Here is a 17,207-nt window from a genome sequence, read left to right as displayed (position 1 = left end):
AAAGGCGCAACTTTTCGCACAAGTTTTAACGCTACGAAAAAATCGGCAGATTTTGCGCAACTTTAGGAATGGCTACGAAAAACTCACGTTTTTTTGCACAAATCGTATTGGTAACGAAAAAGTCGCGACAATTTCCGAAAAGTCGTAAAGACGCCGAAAAAATCGCAAAAAATACGAAAAAGTCGCAAAATGTTCGTTTTCAAATCGGAAATTTTCCAATTCGGTTCAGATTCGTGTCTTAGTAAATGTGCCCCCTTGTGTCTCAACCCTTTTTTCTTTGTAGATTGTAAGCTCTTTTGGGCAGGGCTCTCTTCACCTCTTGTATTGGTTATTGATTGCTTTATATGTTACTCTGTATGTCCAATGTATGAAACCCACTTATTGTACAGCGCTGCGGAATATGTTGGCGCTTTATAAATAAATGTTAATGTAAAATGTAATATACCACTGATAACCTCCTCTGTATACAATTCCTTAGCCAGTCTCCTATCCATGTACAAACATCTTTACTGAGAGCAGCAGACCTTAGTGCAGAAATCAGCTGTTTGTGCGACACCTTTGCAAAACCCTATAGATCACATCTGCTGCAACCCCCGTGCCCAACTTACTACTTACTTCATCTTAAAAAGCAATTCAGTTTTTTTACAGAGCCTGTTCTATATAAAACCATGTTGATTCTGACTTATATAATGCAATTCTCCAAAACATAATCGTGAATGTGATCCCTTAACGCACTTTCAACTAATTTGCCCACCATAGATGTTAAACTCATGGTTTTACAGTTGTTAGACTGTAATCATAATCTCATTGTAATTATTATCATCCAATCCACATTTACAATACTGGATGAAAGTAAGAAGATGTAAAAAATATGGCCTGACCAAAACAAAGCTAAGTTCTTTAAGTATTTGAATGTGTATTCCATCAGGCCCTGGCACCTTGTTCACATTACTGTTGAGTAAACATTTAGTAGCATACGCTGTGTCAGCCACTGACTTGTTAGAGCTGAGTTGTCTCTGCCAATACAGACTGGGTCCTGAAACTCCGACTCCTTGTTTATCGCATACATCGAAGAGAGGAATTGATTAAGCACATTTGCTTTTTCAAAGTCTCTTAAAACCATATTATTTTCAGTTTCTATGCAGCCGCACTCTCAATCGGTATCTTTTTACTATTGTACATGTATTTGGCATTAGTCTTTGCTTATTAAAGGAGACATATTGGATAAATGGGAAAAACCCTAATTTTGTAGGCAATTATGAATAATATACCGTGTCGGTTTCACTTTGGGCTAAAAATGAATCTGTAAAATTATCTGTAAAAATGGCCCCTTTTTTGGAGCTCCTATAAATCCTATCAGTTCTCTGTCCGTGTTTGAAATGAAGGGTGGGCGTGTCCATGAGCGTCCACAGAAGGGGGCAAGAGGGGGCACTTGCCCCCCCCTGGAAAAGTAGCAAAAAAAACAAAAACCTTACTCCGTTTCTGCACTTTCCCCTCAAGCCCGTTTTTGCTGTGCTCCGATTGGATCTTTCTTCTTGTGGATTCACCAATCAGAGCACAGCTTCCTTGACAGACAGTAAAATTGACCAATCAGAGCACAGATGCACACAGGGATCGGGAGATTTTGCAAACTGGAAACAGAAATAAAGACTGAAAAGATGAATCTGCAGCTGTAACTTTACCTGAGAACCAACTCTCAACTTTTGCTGCAGTTTTCATCCCACAGGTACTATACAGTTCTAAAGAATCACTAGCTGACATTAAATTGTTTAATTTATAATCTATCCCCTACCCTAACACATGGAGGGTAAGTTAACTCTTTCCCTCTGAAAAAGCTCATTGTGAGTTTATATATGTGTTGTTGTTTTTTGCACTTACTATTTTTTTTTTTTTTTTGTCATTGTTTTGTTCATTTATAGTAAGTTACAGTGGGGCCAATGTTGTGTATCAGTGCCAGTGTTATAGTGCCAGGGCCTGAATATCTGCCATCAGTACCCACTGCTCCTCATGGCATATAATGTGCTGGGTTTGTAAATACGGACTGCATCTCACTGTATATAATGGGGAGTCAGTACCCACTGCCTTTCTTGCTATAAAACTAACATAAACACATCTAAAGGGGTGGTTCACTTTTAAGTTAACCTTTAGTATGTTATAAAATGGCCTATTCCTAGCAACTTTGCAATTGGTCTTCCTAATTAATTTTTTTGAATAATTTGCCTTTCTCTTCTGCCTCTATACAGATTTCAAATGGGGGCCAAAAAATATTGCTCTGTGAGGCTACAATTTTATTATTATTATAATTTTGTATTACTTATTTTTCCAAGTAGGCCCCTTAACTATTCATATTCCCATCTCTTGTTTAAATCACTACCTGGTTGCTAGGGTAAATAAGACCCTAGCAACCAGATAGCTGCTGAAATACCAAATGGAGAGCTGCTGAACAAAAAGCTAAATAACTGAAAAACCATTAAAAATAAAAGTGAATTCGAATGCGAACTACCCCTTTAAGCTAACTGATCCCAAACACAAATGTTTGCAGATCCCCTAACAGAAGTGCGCGTATGAATACTTTTACTACTAATACTAAACATTTTAGGGTAAAAAAAAAAAGCACCCCCACCCACACTTTTGTACAGTATCCCTGGGAGTCAGTGGGAACGGCAAGAGGTAGTTGGGAGGTTAACTTTTTACGTCAGCAGTGAATCCACTAAGTGTCACATTAGCTGTAGGTCAGTCTGTGTATGGGCCATATTTAGCCTCCCCTAGTATCATCCTGCAAAAAAAAAAAATATATATATATATATTTATCTGTTGCAGGATGATGCTAGCTTACTTGCCCCCCCTTGGAAAATTTTCTGCGGACGCCCATGGGCGTGTCCTAACGGTCCCTGCCAGAAGCACAGTAGGAGGGGGAGAGCCAATCACAGCCCTGCACTTACACAAGCACAGACAGGCTTCAGTTCCCTATCAGGTCAGCCTAGCTGCTGATTGGTTCCTATCCTAAAGTGCAGTGTACTGAGAGCTGCCGGTTCCCCTGCACATCCTGAGACTTCAGCCAGCAGGAAGTGGAACAGATGGGCGGGCTACTAGGGTTTTATTGGAATTTCTCAATAAATCAGTCTGAAACACAACTTTTTTAAGCTCAATCCTTATATATATCTAGAGGAGTATAATTCACTGGTACATTCATAATTTTTATAGGATATGTCTCCTTTAACCAATCAGTTCCTCAGTTTTATTTTTGCCTTCTTGATTGCTGCTTAGACATTTTGTAATTCTATTCTTTAAAAAAAAGTGCCTGTCCCCTCAGACCTTTGTTTTTAAATGCTTCGTTAGGACACCCAACCACATTATTACTGCCAGCTTTTAATAAACCATTTATCCTTCATTTTTATTACCATCATTTATGCTCTGGAAAGGTGTTGTTTAAATACCACATTTATAGATTGCTGTCATGGTAGAGTTTCCCCAGTAATTCGTTTGTAGTCTCTGGCTGAAGTGTTTGCAGAGCTACGACTATGTCTGTTTAATTAACATGAAAGATGCAGTAAGATGGAATATCAAATGATTGCCTATGGAAACAGCTGTCTAAAAACACAAAAACAGAAGATGACTGCATTTGCCTATATATTATAGGAACCTGCTCTGGCTGTACCTACCTATGGCTGGGTTGCTAGCTACTTGTTATGGAAGTCTTGCTTTACAGAAATTTCTATTCTGCTATACTTTCTATACAGCTCTAAGGAATAACCTTCCAGTTGATCATACACACACACACATACACACACACGCACACACACACACACGTACAAAGCAATGACCATATTTAATATGGTTTTTGCCAGCATTTTCTGTTGCAGTCGGTGTAGCAGGAGGGAACCATACTTCAAAATTTCATTCTGTCAGATAAATGTATATGTAATTTAGGAAGGGTCTCTACCAGACCTACAGACAGAAGTCAGAAGCATAATAAGTAAGCAAGACACCATGGGATTGACGTTTACTTCAAGTCGCTAGCTGCCATGCCAATAATGATGGCATATTGTTCTCATTTGAGTCTATTCTCTAGTTTGAGTGCACAGGACACAAGCCACACTGATGTTGCAGAACTGTAGAGGACACAGCTTAGTATCTCTATAAAGATCCAGCCAGAGAAGTTAGTCATTTTTACACCTAAAATTTACAAATGTAATCCTGCATTTTGAAAGGTTTAAAAGAGTATAATAAAAACCTACTAACTACTAATATTCTATCACTGTTTAAAGAAACGGAATATAATGAGTACTTTAAGTGAAGAATGCTTTATACCAATAACCACTAGAGGGCACAGTTATTGCTGATGACTAAGGCCAATGTCACGCCATGTTTTTAGACCCTGTAATGCTGGACGGTTTTTCATACTCACATACAGTTTCAGTGATGTGCATATGATGATCTTGTAGCGGAGAAGGGCAGCCATATGCGTTTGCACACTAAAAATTCACCCAGGGGAATCATAAATGAGCCCTTAAGACTATGAGGCTGGATAAAAGCTATAGCAAAAAAAGGGAAAGTTGTGCTCACCACATCGTTAACCATTAAGTGGGGGTGCAAAGAGGGTGTGACCTCAAAATTTATACAAAGACAAGAGATCACCCATTTTCATTTATGTACTGATAATAGGTAAGTACAGGTGATCCCCAACCAGTGTCTCAGGGGTAACATGTTGCTCTCCAACCCCTTGGATGTTGCTCCCAGTTGTCTCAAAGCAGGGGCTTATTTTTGAATTTCTGCTTTGGAGTCAAGTTTTGGTTGCATAAAAACCAGGTGTTGTGCCAAACAGAGCCTCACATAGACTGCCAGCCTACATAGGGGATTATAAAATTGCCATCACAACCCTTTTTTTGGCATCCCAGAAACTATTTTCATGTTTTTCCCTCAACTCCTTTTATATTTAATTGTGAATCACCATTAAAAAAGGTTGGGGACCCCTGGTCTAGACTAAAGCTGGCCATATATAAATAGATCTGCACATTTGTCATAGTGGCCAAAAGGGTTCTTTGGTTTGTCATCTTCTAGGCCATCATCTAGGCCAGGGGTCCCCAAACTTTCTTACTAGTGAGCCACAGTCAAATGTAAAAAGACTTGGAGAGCAACACAAGCACCATAAGTTCATGGAGGTGCAAAATAAGGGCTAAGATTGGCTATTAGGCAGCCTCTATGCACATTATCAGCTTACAGGGGGCTTTATTTGGTAGGAAATCTTGTTTTTATTCAACCTAAACTTGCCCCCAAGTCAGGAATTCAAAAATAACTCCCTGGTTTGGGGGCACTGAGAGCAACATCCAAGGGGTTGGTGAGCAACATGTTGCCCCCGAGCCACTGGTTGGGGATCACTGATCTAGGCTGATTCACACATGAGGGCCAGTGGTCGTATCCTAATGTGGCGATGTTCAGACCTGTCGAGAGAGGACTTCATCAGTGCCCCAGTGTTGTCCTTAGAGCTGTTGGCAGACAGAGAACAAGGGAAAGCTCCACCCCTGACACTCTGCAGTACAAGCTGTTCAAGGTTAATAAAGTAAAGGCAAAAATACTAAAGACACAGCACAACCTAGGGGCACAAGCTATGGCAGGGACCCAGTGCTGAATCATTATTAGTTGGCTTCATTGCAGTAGTTATATTTATAGATGCAAATGAACATAATATTTTAATAGGCCAGGTGTCAGAGTGCAGCTGATCTGTAACTGAATCAGATACTCATGACTCCCATACACAAAACAGTAAATACATGTTGGGCGTTAAAATCCATGGTGGACTGACTTGCCAAAGTACCAGAGAATCTCCTGGTGGGCCCCAGTGTTGGAAGAATTCTACCAGCCCTTTCTTATTTTCACCATACAATACGTATGTAATTTATCAATGTTTTGTCTATAAGAGGGGGCTCTTGATACCAAGTTCTGTGGTAGCCCCTATGGGTCCCAGTCTGACAATGCCGATATCCAAACCAAATTATAACGTGGTGTAACTTGCACTTAATGGCGCCATTGCAGCTATACATCCTTTGGCATATAAATAGCAAGCTCCTAATCCTATTAATACGCTTTAGCTGTAATTGTTTGTTTTGTTAACCATTGTAAACAAGTTAAGGGATTAAACACAGAAGATAAACAGGGCAATAAACAAACTTGAAAGGGAACTATAAAAATAATAAACAACTATACTATTAGAACGCAGAAACCATAACAAATGATGCTGTGTGCCCATAGCTAAAATATATCATACGCTGGGCCATCATGTTGGGGGCTGGAACTTCCCTTTAGCGATGACCTTAGTCTGAGAATAAGTGACAGCATGATGGCACAGCTACATTACAAGTTACATTTAGGGCATCTTGCTCCCTTTCTTTTGACTCACTTCTGTTCCTGTTAACCCTCTAAATTATCTGGACATCACAGCTCTGCCGGTTGTCACCATGGGGGCACCTTCTGTAACATAAGTAAGAAGTTAGAGTAATACAAATGATATGGCTGTGCTGCATTCTCTGAGTTGTTTGTAACTCAACTAAAGGAATAAAAAGCTTTTGGAACCACCTCAGCTTATATCAGTAGTTCATGTAATTTCCAAGACTTTCCCAGTAGCTACAAACATCGTGTTTGCTGACGTAGCTGCTGTTTTATTCTACCTAGAGAGCGTATCCTTGTAAAGACAAATGAATCTTATGAAGGCAGAAATGTTTTCTTTTCGACTCACCCCAGCAAGTTCTTTCAAGTTAAAACAGTTTACAATATATAATAATGCAACAATTTCATAATTAAATCTTCACTTTTCTCAGGCACGGGCAATATTTGGCCCTCTAGGCCAGGGAGAGAGATTCTGCAACAACTCGAGGTTGGCACCCCTGTTATAGATGATGTTGCGCTATAGCTTCCAACAGTAGGGTGGGGTTGCATCGTGATGTGGGACATCTTTTTATAATATTATGGATGGAGCCAAATACATGGAACTCCTTCCAAAGAACCAGTTTCAGGCAGCTGAATAATTGAAGCTTGGGGAAGGTTCATCTTTTCATCCATGACTATGGAGTGGATTGAGAACAAGAAGGTGAATCCGTGGCAAAAACAATATTCATCACTTTGAAATAAGAGAATTGGTCAGTTGGTAATGGTATATATGTAAGTATTAGCATACAGGGTATCTTCATTAAAGTAAAAACATATATGTTAATGTTTATACCAGGTAACCTCTCTGTACTCTTGTATAGGACTTTTAGTGGCATATCTATCCAAGGATGCAAACAGAGCTTGCTTTATGGTGCTAAAGTGCTCAGTTACACCAATTCTGTTTCCTGTAGCAACCAGTAAGGTCATAGATTTAATTTACTAACTGTTAATAGACTGATCAAAACCATAATTACTTATTGGTTTCTTTGGGCAACAGCAATTCCGCTAAATCAGCCCTTGTATTCAATCTTTGTTATATGTACCCTATTAAATATGAAATATATTGTGTAAAATGCAGTGTAATGGTGACTGCAGTTTATTTTGGTTGCTGGTTTTGGGATTTCACTGACTAGACTAGTGAAGCAGGGATTGTGAGGTGCACTAATGGGGTTTTTATTCCAGCATGGAATCTGCCTTAAAGGGGAAGGAAAGGCTAAGTCACTTGGGGGTGCCAAAATGTTAGGCACCCCCAAGTGACTTAGAACGCTACCTTGTACCCTGGGTTGGTGCCCCTGTTAGGAGAAAAAAGCACCAGCCCGGGGTACCTGTAGGAAGCGCTTCCTCCTTCCTTTCTCTTCTGCCGGCGAAATCCGTCGGCCGGCGCATGCGAATAGGAAGGAGGAAGCGCTCGCTGCTACCCCGGGCTGGTGCTGTTCTCTCCGTACAGGGGCACCAGCCCGGGGTAAAAGGTAAGCGATCTAAGTCACTTGGGGGTGCCTAACATTTTGGCACCCCCAAGTGACTTAGCCTTTCCTTCTCCTTTAAGCTGGCCACACTCGTGGCGATTCTCCATCTTTTGTGCGACCATTGGTCGCACTAAAGATTGTTCCCACCCTCCACTGACGTTCAGGGCTGAATCATCAGATATGGAGGTAGAAACAATAGGATTTCTACCTCCTTCTGCTGTTTCAGCCCTGAACATAAATTTTGCTTGGGCACCTTCAATGGCGCCCAATCAACCTGCCCAATTAACCTGCCCGATCAGTGAGTCGTCTGATATCCGCAGCCTTCTGCGATATCAGTCGCCTTGCCGAGTTGCCATACACGCACCGAATATCGTTTCGTATGATATTATCAGTGTGTATATGGCCAACTTTAGCCTATAGTATTGTACTTGGATGCTTTCCATTTGAGTTGACCCAAAGGTCCCAAAAGGTTCACTAGCCAACTATCTTTCCTTGCGCAAGCACGTAAGGTAGATGCAGTCACTGTGACTCACCGTCTATGAACGCTAATACACCATTCAGCTTCTGCTCCAGCACCAGTCAAATAAGAACATGGGCGAGCTGGCTCTGAGTGGGTGAGTGAGCATCAGCAAAACATCAAAGCTGCATTGTTAATTTCATTGAAATTGTGGAAGTTTCCTCTCAAGGCAACTTCCGCGATTTTACTGAAATGCGATTTACATTTTCGCCGGTGGGATGGCATTTCGGGGAGATTAGTCGCCCGCGAACAGGGAGATTTGTCGCGGGCGACTAATCTCCCCGTGTGCCAGAGCCCTTAGAATTCTTTTGTTTTTACCCCCATATCTGACAATTCAGCTTTTAGAAAAGGAAAGGTCTAATCACTGGGGGGTGACAAAATGTTAGCCCTCCCCTACTGATTGTAATCATTTATCTGATACCCTGGGCTGGTGCTCCTTTTAGTAGAAATCATCCCGGGTACCTGTAACCTGTACCTGTTCCTCTTCCCTCTCCTCCCTTTGTGCCGTTTGCGCATACACAGTAGCGTAAGTTGAACTTAAACAAGAAAGTCGTCTTTTTCCCACATGCTGTGCATGTGCCGGCCCTGGGATTCTGAACATTCTTGAGTCATAACTGGTTCAGGTGCTGGTTGCAAATGGTGGGTTAGGATTGGCTTGTATGTTTTGCCAACAGTGTCTCTGATGCGGGGGGTCCAGTTCATCTGGCCCAGCCTTATCCAGATATGTGCGTGTATACTGGAACATGGGCATTTGCATATTTTTACATATGTTGTTACCAGCTGAATGGTGACTCAAAAAATCCCATAATTAGATGTGCCCAATAACATACCTGTATTTATTTTAGCAGCGCTCTGCCTCTTCCTACTACTTTGAGGCATATGATTCTCTTTTGTTTCCACAGCTGTGACTATGGCTGTGCCACACTCTTTCAGCCCTGTGCATGTAGTTATGTAAAATGACATATATAGGATATTTGAAAACATGGCCCTTTAATATGTGACTTCTGCTTTCCATCTTGACATAGTTAATTGAATTGTGCCGTCGCTCTTGGCTGAAACGCATTACCAAGACGCCCGTGGCCCCTGGGCGATGGGAAAAGCAGTGTTGGGTGGAGAGCTCCATGGAACATTCCCTCTGGGTCCCAAGTGATCTGATGCCAGTGACATGTGTTTTTAATTACCTTTCTGGCATGCTTACTATTGCACAATAATAGGCACTCACGGCTCTTCACTATGTCCAATTTGAAAGGTATTTTTTAATAACCAAGTATAAGAAGTGATTGTGTTGTATTGTGCCTTGGTCCTATCACAAGCCTAAAGATGTCTTATTTATGAAACCATGGGTTTTTCCTTGTACATCTTCAGTAATCATTTTCGGTTATTTTAGGGTGCCAGTAGCACTACATCCTTAATCAATTACTAACCAATCAGTAAAGGCAGTTGCTGTTCCAACAAAAACATTTGGGAAAATAGAACATAATGAAACAGAGTTTACACTGTGCAATGAATACACTAGCAGAACATTCATTACTATGTGTAAAATATTTTCATTATGCGAGTAGTAGTAAATCATTGAAACATTAATTAACATCATTTTCAAAAATTAGAACTATTTGCTTATAATGGAGTCTATGGGAGATGGCCTTTCTGTAATTTGGAACTTTCTGGATAACAGATCCAATACCTATACTGTATAAGGCTCATTTCATCACCAGCAATACTGCCCAACACCACCCATGCCTGTTGCCAGTTGTACCAATAGCATATGACTCTCGCTGTGTACATGGGAGCCTGAAAATACATACCTGACAAGTGTGACACCATCAACACCTTAAATGTATGTGGGTCCATTCCAGTGATAATGCTAAATGACGATGCCTAGCCGGACATTCAGGGAGCGAGAGCACAACTAAATTTCACTGCAGGGGATTCTATTCTATAGGACTATTGACATCTTGCCATATGCCAGGCTAGAGGTGGGGTATTCCTTTACTTTATTTACTAGTTTTATCCCGAACAGTCAGTTCCTGCCACACAGAGATTGCGATCTAATTTTACTGCTGAAGAATGATGATTGGATAGGAGAAGAGAGGCTACTGTATAACTATACATGAATTTATAGCAGTTGGTAAGAGAGGCTACTGTATAACTATATATGAATTTATAGCAGTTGGTAAGAGAGGCTACTGTATAACTCTATATGAATTTATAGCAGTTGGTAAGAGAGGCTACTGTATAACTATACATGAATTTATAGCAGTTGGTAAGAGAGGCTACTGTATAACTATATATATGAATTTATAGCAGTTGGTAAGAGAGGCTACTGTATAACTATACATGAATTTATAGCAGTTGGTAAGAGAGGCTACTGTATAACTATATATGAATTTATAGCAGTTGGTAAGAGAGGCTACTGTATAACTATATATGAATTTATAGCAGTTGGTAAGAGAGGCTACTGTATAACTATATATGAATTTATAGCAGTTGGTAAGAGAGGCTACAGTATAACTATACATGAATTTATAGCAGTTGGTAAGAGAGGCTACTGTATAACTATACATGAATTTATAGCAGTTGGTAAGAGAGGCTACTGTATAACTATATATGAATTTATAGCAGTTGGTAAGAGAGGCTACAGTATAACTATACATGAATTTATAGCAGTTGGTAAGAGAGGCTACTGTATAACTATACATGAATTTATAGCAGTTGGTTAGAGAGGCTACTGTATAACTATATATGAATTTATAGCAGTTGGTAAGAGAGGCTACTGTATAACTATACATGAATTAATAGCAGTTGGTATCTTTTGGGGGATGCCAAGTATGTGTATATCTTCATATCTCCCTATTATGCCTGGCTATTCCTGTGTTTGGTCAAATTAGGCTTTTCACTTGCAAGTAGTTGTTCCGATGGGCAGAAGTGTGTATGTGGGGAGCTCCACGCTGACAGCCCTACAATGCACAGGGCCAAATGATCGTCTCTGCCTCAGAGATACCACATAACATATTCATTACTTTGCTTCCAGATACACAGTTTAAATCACCATGATCACGTATGTCACTTTATCTTAAATATCTTCCCTGTAGGGATCCATATGCACATTAGGAGCCAGATCATGGCTGTTGTTTCCTGCAGGAAAGGCCAGCAAATCTATTACCATCACACAGTAAATAGAAAAAGATTAAAGTGTTTTGTGGGTGAAAAGTTCAGACCCCGACTCAGCAATTTGCATTCAGACCCAGGAAGATTAATGACTGCTAATTAACACCCTCTCCTGTGCCTCTGTCTGCGCACAGTGTCCCCCATTGGCATCTTTCTCTGTCTCCCCTGAGAGCTACATTTCCCATCTGTGGTTTAGATAGTGTGGGTCTGTTTAATTCTATTTATGTATATATTTATCATTTATTTTCAGGCATCTCTTAGGATGTCTGACTAAGTCTAATGCCACATGAGGCTGATTCTTGGCCCGTGGATAAATGAAGGCACCCGAATCCATTGCGTCGCCAGGGTGCAGGCTCATGGAGTGGATTTCAGTGCTGGAAGGCATACTCGCATGTTTTGCTGCCAAAATCTGCTTCATTCGCCTGCATCCAGAAAGGCAAAGGTTGATGCCAGCATAGGGGCTGATTTTTGGCCCACAGGTGAGCCCCATTTGCCATTAGTCTTAAGGTGGTCCTACAACGAGTGGTATGTTTGGCATTTTCTGCATTACTATTGGTACTTATAGGGATCCTCAATCTGCCAGGGCCTTTCACTGGAGTATGTATGGGGCATTGACAGATACTGAATTAACAGGAGCCACATGTTGGTACTTGGCCACACATGGGCCAGTAATAACCCCCAACTCAGTCCCTTCAGACCAAGTCAGCAGCTAAACAGCCCATAGGGCACTCAGGCCTGCCTTTCAAATATCTGGTATAAAATCAGATATCAATTGGCAGGTTTGAAAATGCTTTTGCCCCCCCAGGATTGCATTACTTTTGCCGATACTCAAAGTACCTGACTGTGGGCCCAGTGGGCCGAAAGGACAGATTTTGTACGAGTGGCTATATACGGTACAGTCACCTTTCTATCTTTCCATTTCATCTGGCCCAACAGCCTGAGGGTCAGAACAACAGGAAGCATGTCTCCTATTTCATATTAATTGTGTTTCCATATTAAAATGTGGTAGGTGGTGGTTTTTGTGTAAATTGCTATCAATCTCCACATGCAGTCATTTAGCCCTCTTATAGCTCTTTATCAATTTAGATATCTTAATTCCGCTTCAGGGAGCAGAATATTTACTCTGCAAACTCATAAACCCATGAGGCATAAATCATAACTTTAAGTCTGGTTGCTGTGTCGCCAACTGTCTGCAGCATCTTCTGTTTATACAAATACAAAGGCCATTGTCAGTGATCTTAAAAACATTACTGCTGCCAACTGGCTTCTAATTTCATTTCCAACACCTCCAGGCAAACAGCTCTGGAACAGGGTCACGAAGGCCAACTTTGCTGTAGCGAATAGTCACCCAAATTGTGTCCAGTTGCCATTTAGAGAGGCTGCAGAAACCAGAATACTTGCCTGTCTGTTTTGTCTCCCATGTGTCATCAGCAGGGTACAAGACGGGCTACATGATTAGTGACTTATGGCCATTAAAAGGATATTAAAGTGACTAAATACATATTTAGGAGGTAATTCATGTTGGGCAGTGTTTTCCTGCTGACTGCTGCAGTATAATCCCAAATTTCAGACTTTGTAACCACAGCAATCATTCAGCCATGTTCCAACAGAGGGCAGTATTTCATTAGAGTTTATGATACAAGTTACCTCTTCAGAGCAATCATGGCTCCTTCCACATGAATAAACAGAATAACTATTTATGCACATTAATCAGAATATAAAGTGAATGTAAAACTCACGTATAAAGGAGATAGCTCTCTCTTATTACAGTGTTAGTTGCAGCTTGCAACTGAAAGCTCTCTGGTTGCCAGTGTCACTGACCCCCAGCAACTAAAAGTACAAACCATGAGAGTTTAGGTCCATTGTTATTTGATATCTTTCTTTAGACCCTCTCCAATTCATTGTCCATCTGATTTCCAAACTGCTGCCTGTTTGCTTGGGTAACTAATAAGGTAATGCTCTAGCAACCACATAGCAGCTGGAATTCCAAACCTGAGATCTTCAATAATGTTTCACTTGGGTTTCTAACAGAAGTGCTCACTTTCTGGGATATATTCTCTTATGACATTGTCTTGTCCAACCAGATTCCTGTAAGTAACTTCTAAACATTAATTAGGCCAGATATGGGCTTACTCTCAGAAACCATTACTTTCTGTGCATGATTCTGATGAGGCAGCAACCCTTGTGCCTAGGGGATGGATTCATTTAGCTAGGGGTTACATATATCAGCAATATACACTGATGTTTAGATGACATAATTGGTATAATGTATATGACAAGATGCCAATGCCATGCTTTGTGGACTCATACGGAGATATTAACAGAATGACAAGAGCAAGATGTTTTCATTTTGTATCAGTCTTTGTGATTGCACCTACTTTTTTGTTGCACAGTTTTGCCCCTCGTGCCTGTTGTTATCTTCCCCTTAACACTAAGTTAAGTATTTTGAAAGTGTTGACTCTTATGTGCTTACAGGCCTGGCATCTGAAGACTTGAGAGCCCCTTCCAAGAAACAAAGGTTATAGTTAGTCACCAAAGTGCCAATGGGAATCAGCCAAGACTCTACCTAATCAAGAGGATGGACAGAAAACCGACCTGCATTGAGAGCCCATCCCTTGGTTCTGAAAAGGAGCCTCTGACCTGCAGGGCTCGGTCAGAGTGTAAAAAGGATGGACAGCTACTGAGGAACTGCAAACCCTCATTGCGTCTCTCTGAAGAACTCAACAAGGTGCATCCCAGTCCAGGAGAAAGAGGAGAACCAGGACATATATCCAACAAATACTTGGCTGTGCAGAGTCCCGAGGCACCTTGCAATGGCATGAGAAATGGTGGCGATGAAGGCTCAACCCCTACGCTTACTGTCCTTCCAGCTTGTAGAGCTGAGATACAACATCTGCAAACGGAGATCGGAGAGAGAGAGACATGGAGTAAAAAAATTGACTTTCTTCTATCTGTTATTGGATATGCTGTAGACCTGGGAAACGTGTGGAGATTTCCTTATGTCTGTTACCAGAATGGAGGAGGTTAGTGCCCTAGATGTGCTTTTGCATCCAGATGCATAAGGGAAGATTTTGATCAGTGATGGAGATCAATGGGGGTATTTAGAACTAGCATTACCATAGTTTCATGTAGTTGTTGTCTTACATCAGTACGTTGCACATTAACCCACTCAGCACATGGCCCAAGCATGAGGGCCTCACTTATTGTCTGCAAAGAGGTCAACACATATCTCACAGATTTTAATAGGCTTGACTTAAACTGGCCTCACACGCACCGATATTACCATACAAAAATGGGTTTTTAAAAAATCCTGCCAGGACGTGGAGCACACATTGGCTGATTGATGCATTCCTCATCCCAGCGTCCTCTATCCCGGCAATGTGATCCAATCGTTTTAGCCCAAGACGGGCATCGGATCAATCCAATATCGCCCGCCAAGGTGGCCATATCGGGAAAGATCTGCTCAAACAAGTGGATATCTCAGTGTATGGCCACCTTAAGCATCTGTTACTTGATAGCATGGGGTAGTTGAAGGTAATTCTCATTCAAAGTAAATCATTTCATGCAATTTGTTTTCCCTCCTGTTGAGCTACAAACTGATCAGATGACAAAACTCTTAAAATATCCAGTGCTCTCCTTTGCATTCAATAGCTAGAACATATAACAGCAGAGGTTAGTTGTTGTTGATAGGGGTACTGCTACAGTCTGCAATTGTACTCCATAGAAAATATTTTTTTATTAACGGAAATTCTATGGCGTTTGCTATCTCTTAAGCTAAACAGGACAAACAAGGAACCTGACGCCACCAGCTTCCTGGTTCTTGTGAGGTAGCTAATTAGATTGCTAGTGCACAGATAAAGCCCTGCATAATGCATTTCGTCTTATCTGTAAAGCCAAAACAGTCCCAGCAAAGGGTGAAGGAACCAATTTGCAGATACCATATATAAAGCACTAATACTCAGGTGCCTAGTCTCTGGGATCACTGTACTTGTAGCTCCTATTAATGTGAATAAGGAGCATAACATGCAGAGCTGCAAGGAAGGCCTGTACTCTATACAGTGACTAGTTATACAGTTATTTCTGCTTTTATACTAGCATTCGGATTGCTAATTGCTCACTTTCTTTACTTTTATTAAATGGTGCTTGGCATATTACTTTCTTTTCAGCCCTACTGTAAAGTTGTAGCCACTTTGCTTCTCCTATTTAATAAAGCTTTGAATTACTGAATACAGGTATCGGACCCCTTATCCGGAAACCCATTATCCAGAAAGCTCCGAATTACGGAAAGCCCGTCTCCCATAGACTCCATTTTAATCAAATAATTCAGAATTTTAAAACTGATTTCCTGTAGAAATAAAACAGAACCTTGTAATTGATTCCAACTAAGATCTAATTAATCCTTATTGGATGCAAAACAATCCTATTGGGTTTAATTAATGTTTTATTGATTTTTATTAGACTTAAGGTATTGAGATCCAAATTACGGAAAGACCCCTTATCCGGAATACCCTTGGTCCCGAGCATTCTGGATAATGGGTCCTATACCTGTATCAGCAAAATCCTAGGCAAAATTTTAGGACCCCAAAATTCCAGGAAGATGACCTGTTTTATGAATATATATTGGAATTTCTTATCAGTCATTATGGACCCCAACAGCCTCAGTAAAATTTTCCCCTATAATTACTCCCCTGTACATAAAATGGTGGGTATGTTCCCTTCATGTTTCTACCCAATTAGTTTAATTTTATCTGAATCATTTTTTATTCATACAAATGGGAGAATCCATGTTGGTTTTCTGACCTCACCGATAAAGCCTGATATAAAACAGTGGCCTCTAATGGACCAGTAGGTATGAAAATTGAACCTTGCTTGAGCTCAGAAAAGGTAAGTGCTGCGGTGTCAGGAAGGGGAGTGCCCATTGCCATTGATATCATTTTTTTATTGAAATTTGGAGCTTCAGATGACATCAAAGAATATGTAGGATTGCTTCAGCTTAATATTAAATCATAGTTTGTACTATGTGATTGTGAAAGCCAGAAATCATATGGTTAAGTTCTGTTGCTCCCACATACTCAGTGGCCAAGTCTTCCAGTTCAGTAAGCACAATGGGTGCAGCAGCTTGCTCCAAGCCACAAGCAGCCGAAGGGGGAAAGTGATGGCTCAGTGAATCAAAGCCTAATGGTGTGACCGGGCAGCCTTACAGTGATGGGTGGCATTTGCTGGTACATTAGAAAGTCATTGTTTGGTTTTATACATTTTTCCAGTGAAACCAAAAATAAAGGTATATTTTATTCACAAAATAAAGAAATGCTGACTTATTAGATATGAAATACAGCAGTGGATAATGTATATCTGCCGGTGCTATATATCTATATATTGTCTGTGTGCAATGAAAATGAAAGGTGATCGCGCCCAGGGGACTCTTGCCGAAAGCAGAGCATTCATACTGTGGGTTGTCAAAGAGCAATAGCTCATTTATACAATGTAATTACTACTACTTGCATATCAGCCTATGTAGTAGCAAAGCCACAGTGACATCTTGCCCTTAGTAATGACTGGCGGCATATGTTATACTGTCTTCCTTGATGTTTTCTGTTCCCTTATTTCTCCATGATTGTCAGTGCTGTGTTCTG

The 17,207-nt window shown here is 40.7% G+C and overlaps 1 protein-coding gene across 1 annotated transcript in view; it reads left to right on the top strand.

Moving 5' to 3' along the window:
* Nucleotides 1-17,207, top strand: part of slc6a4 (solute carrier family 6 (neurotransmitter transporter), member 4) — a 61,500-nt gene that overhangs the window by 16,567 nt on the left and 27,726 nt on the right. Inside the window, exon 2 of the mRNA XM_018091429.2 lies at nt 14,050-14,597. Within this exon, the coding sequence (XP_017946918.1) occupies nt 14,153-14,597 (445 nt within the window). The 5' untranslated portion in view covers nt 14,050-14,152. The remainder of the gene's footprint in view (nt 1-14,049; nt 14,598-17,207) is intronic.

Source organism: Xenopus tropicalis, chromosome 2 (genome assembly GCF_000004195.4).
Source record: "Xenopus tropicalis strain Nigerian chromosome 2, UCB_Xtro_10.0, whole genome shotgun sequence".
Lineage (NCBI taxonomy): Eukaryota > Metazoa > Chordata > Amphibia > Anura > Pipidae > Xenopus > Xenopus tropicalis.
Note: the sequence above shows the minus strand (reverse complement) of the source record. Positions and strands in the feature narration are given on the sequence as shown.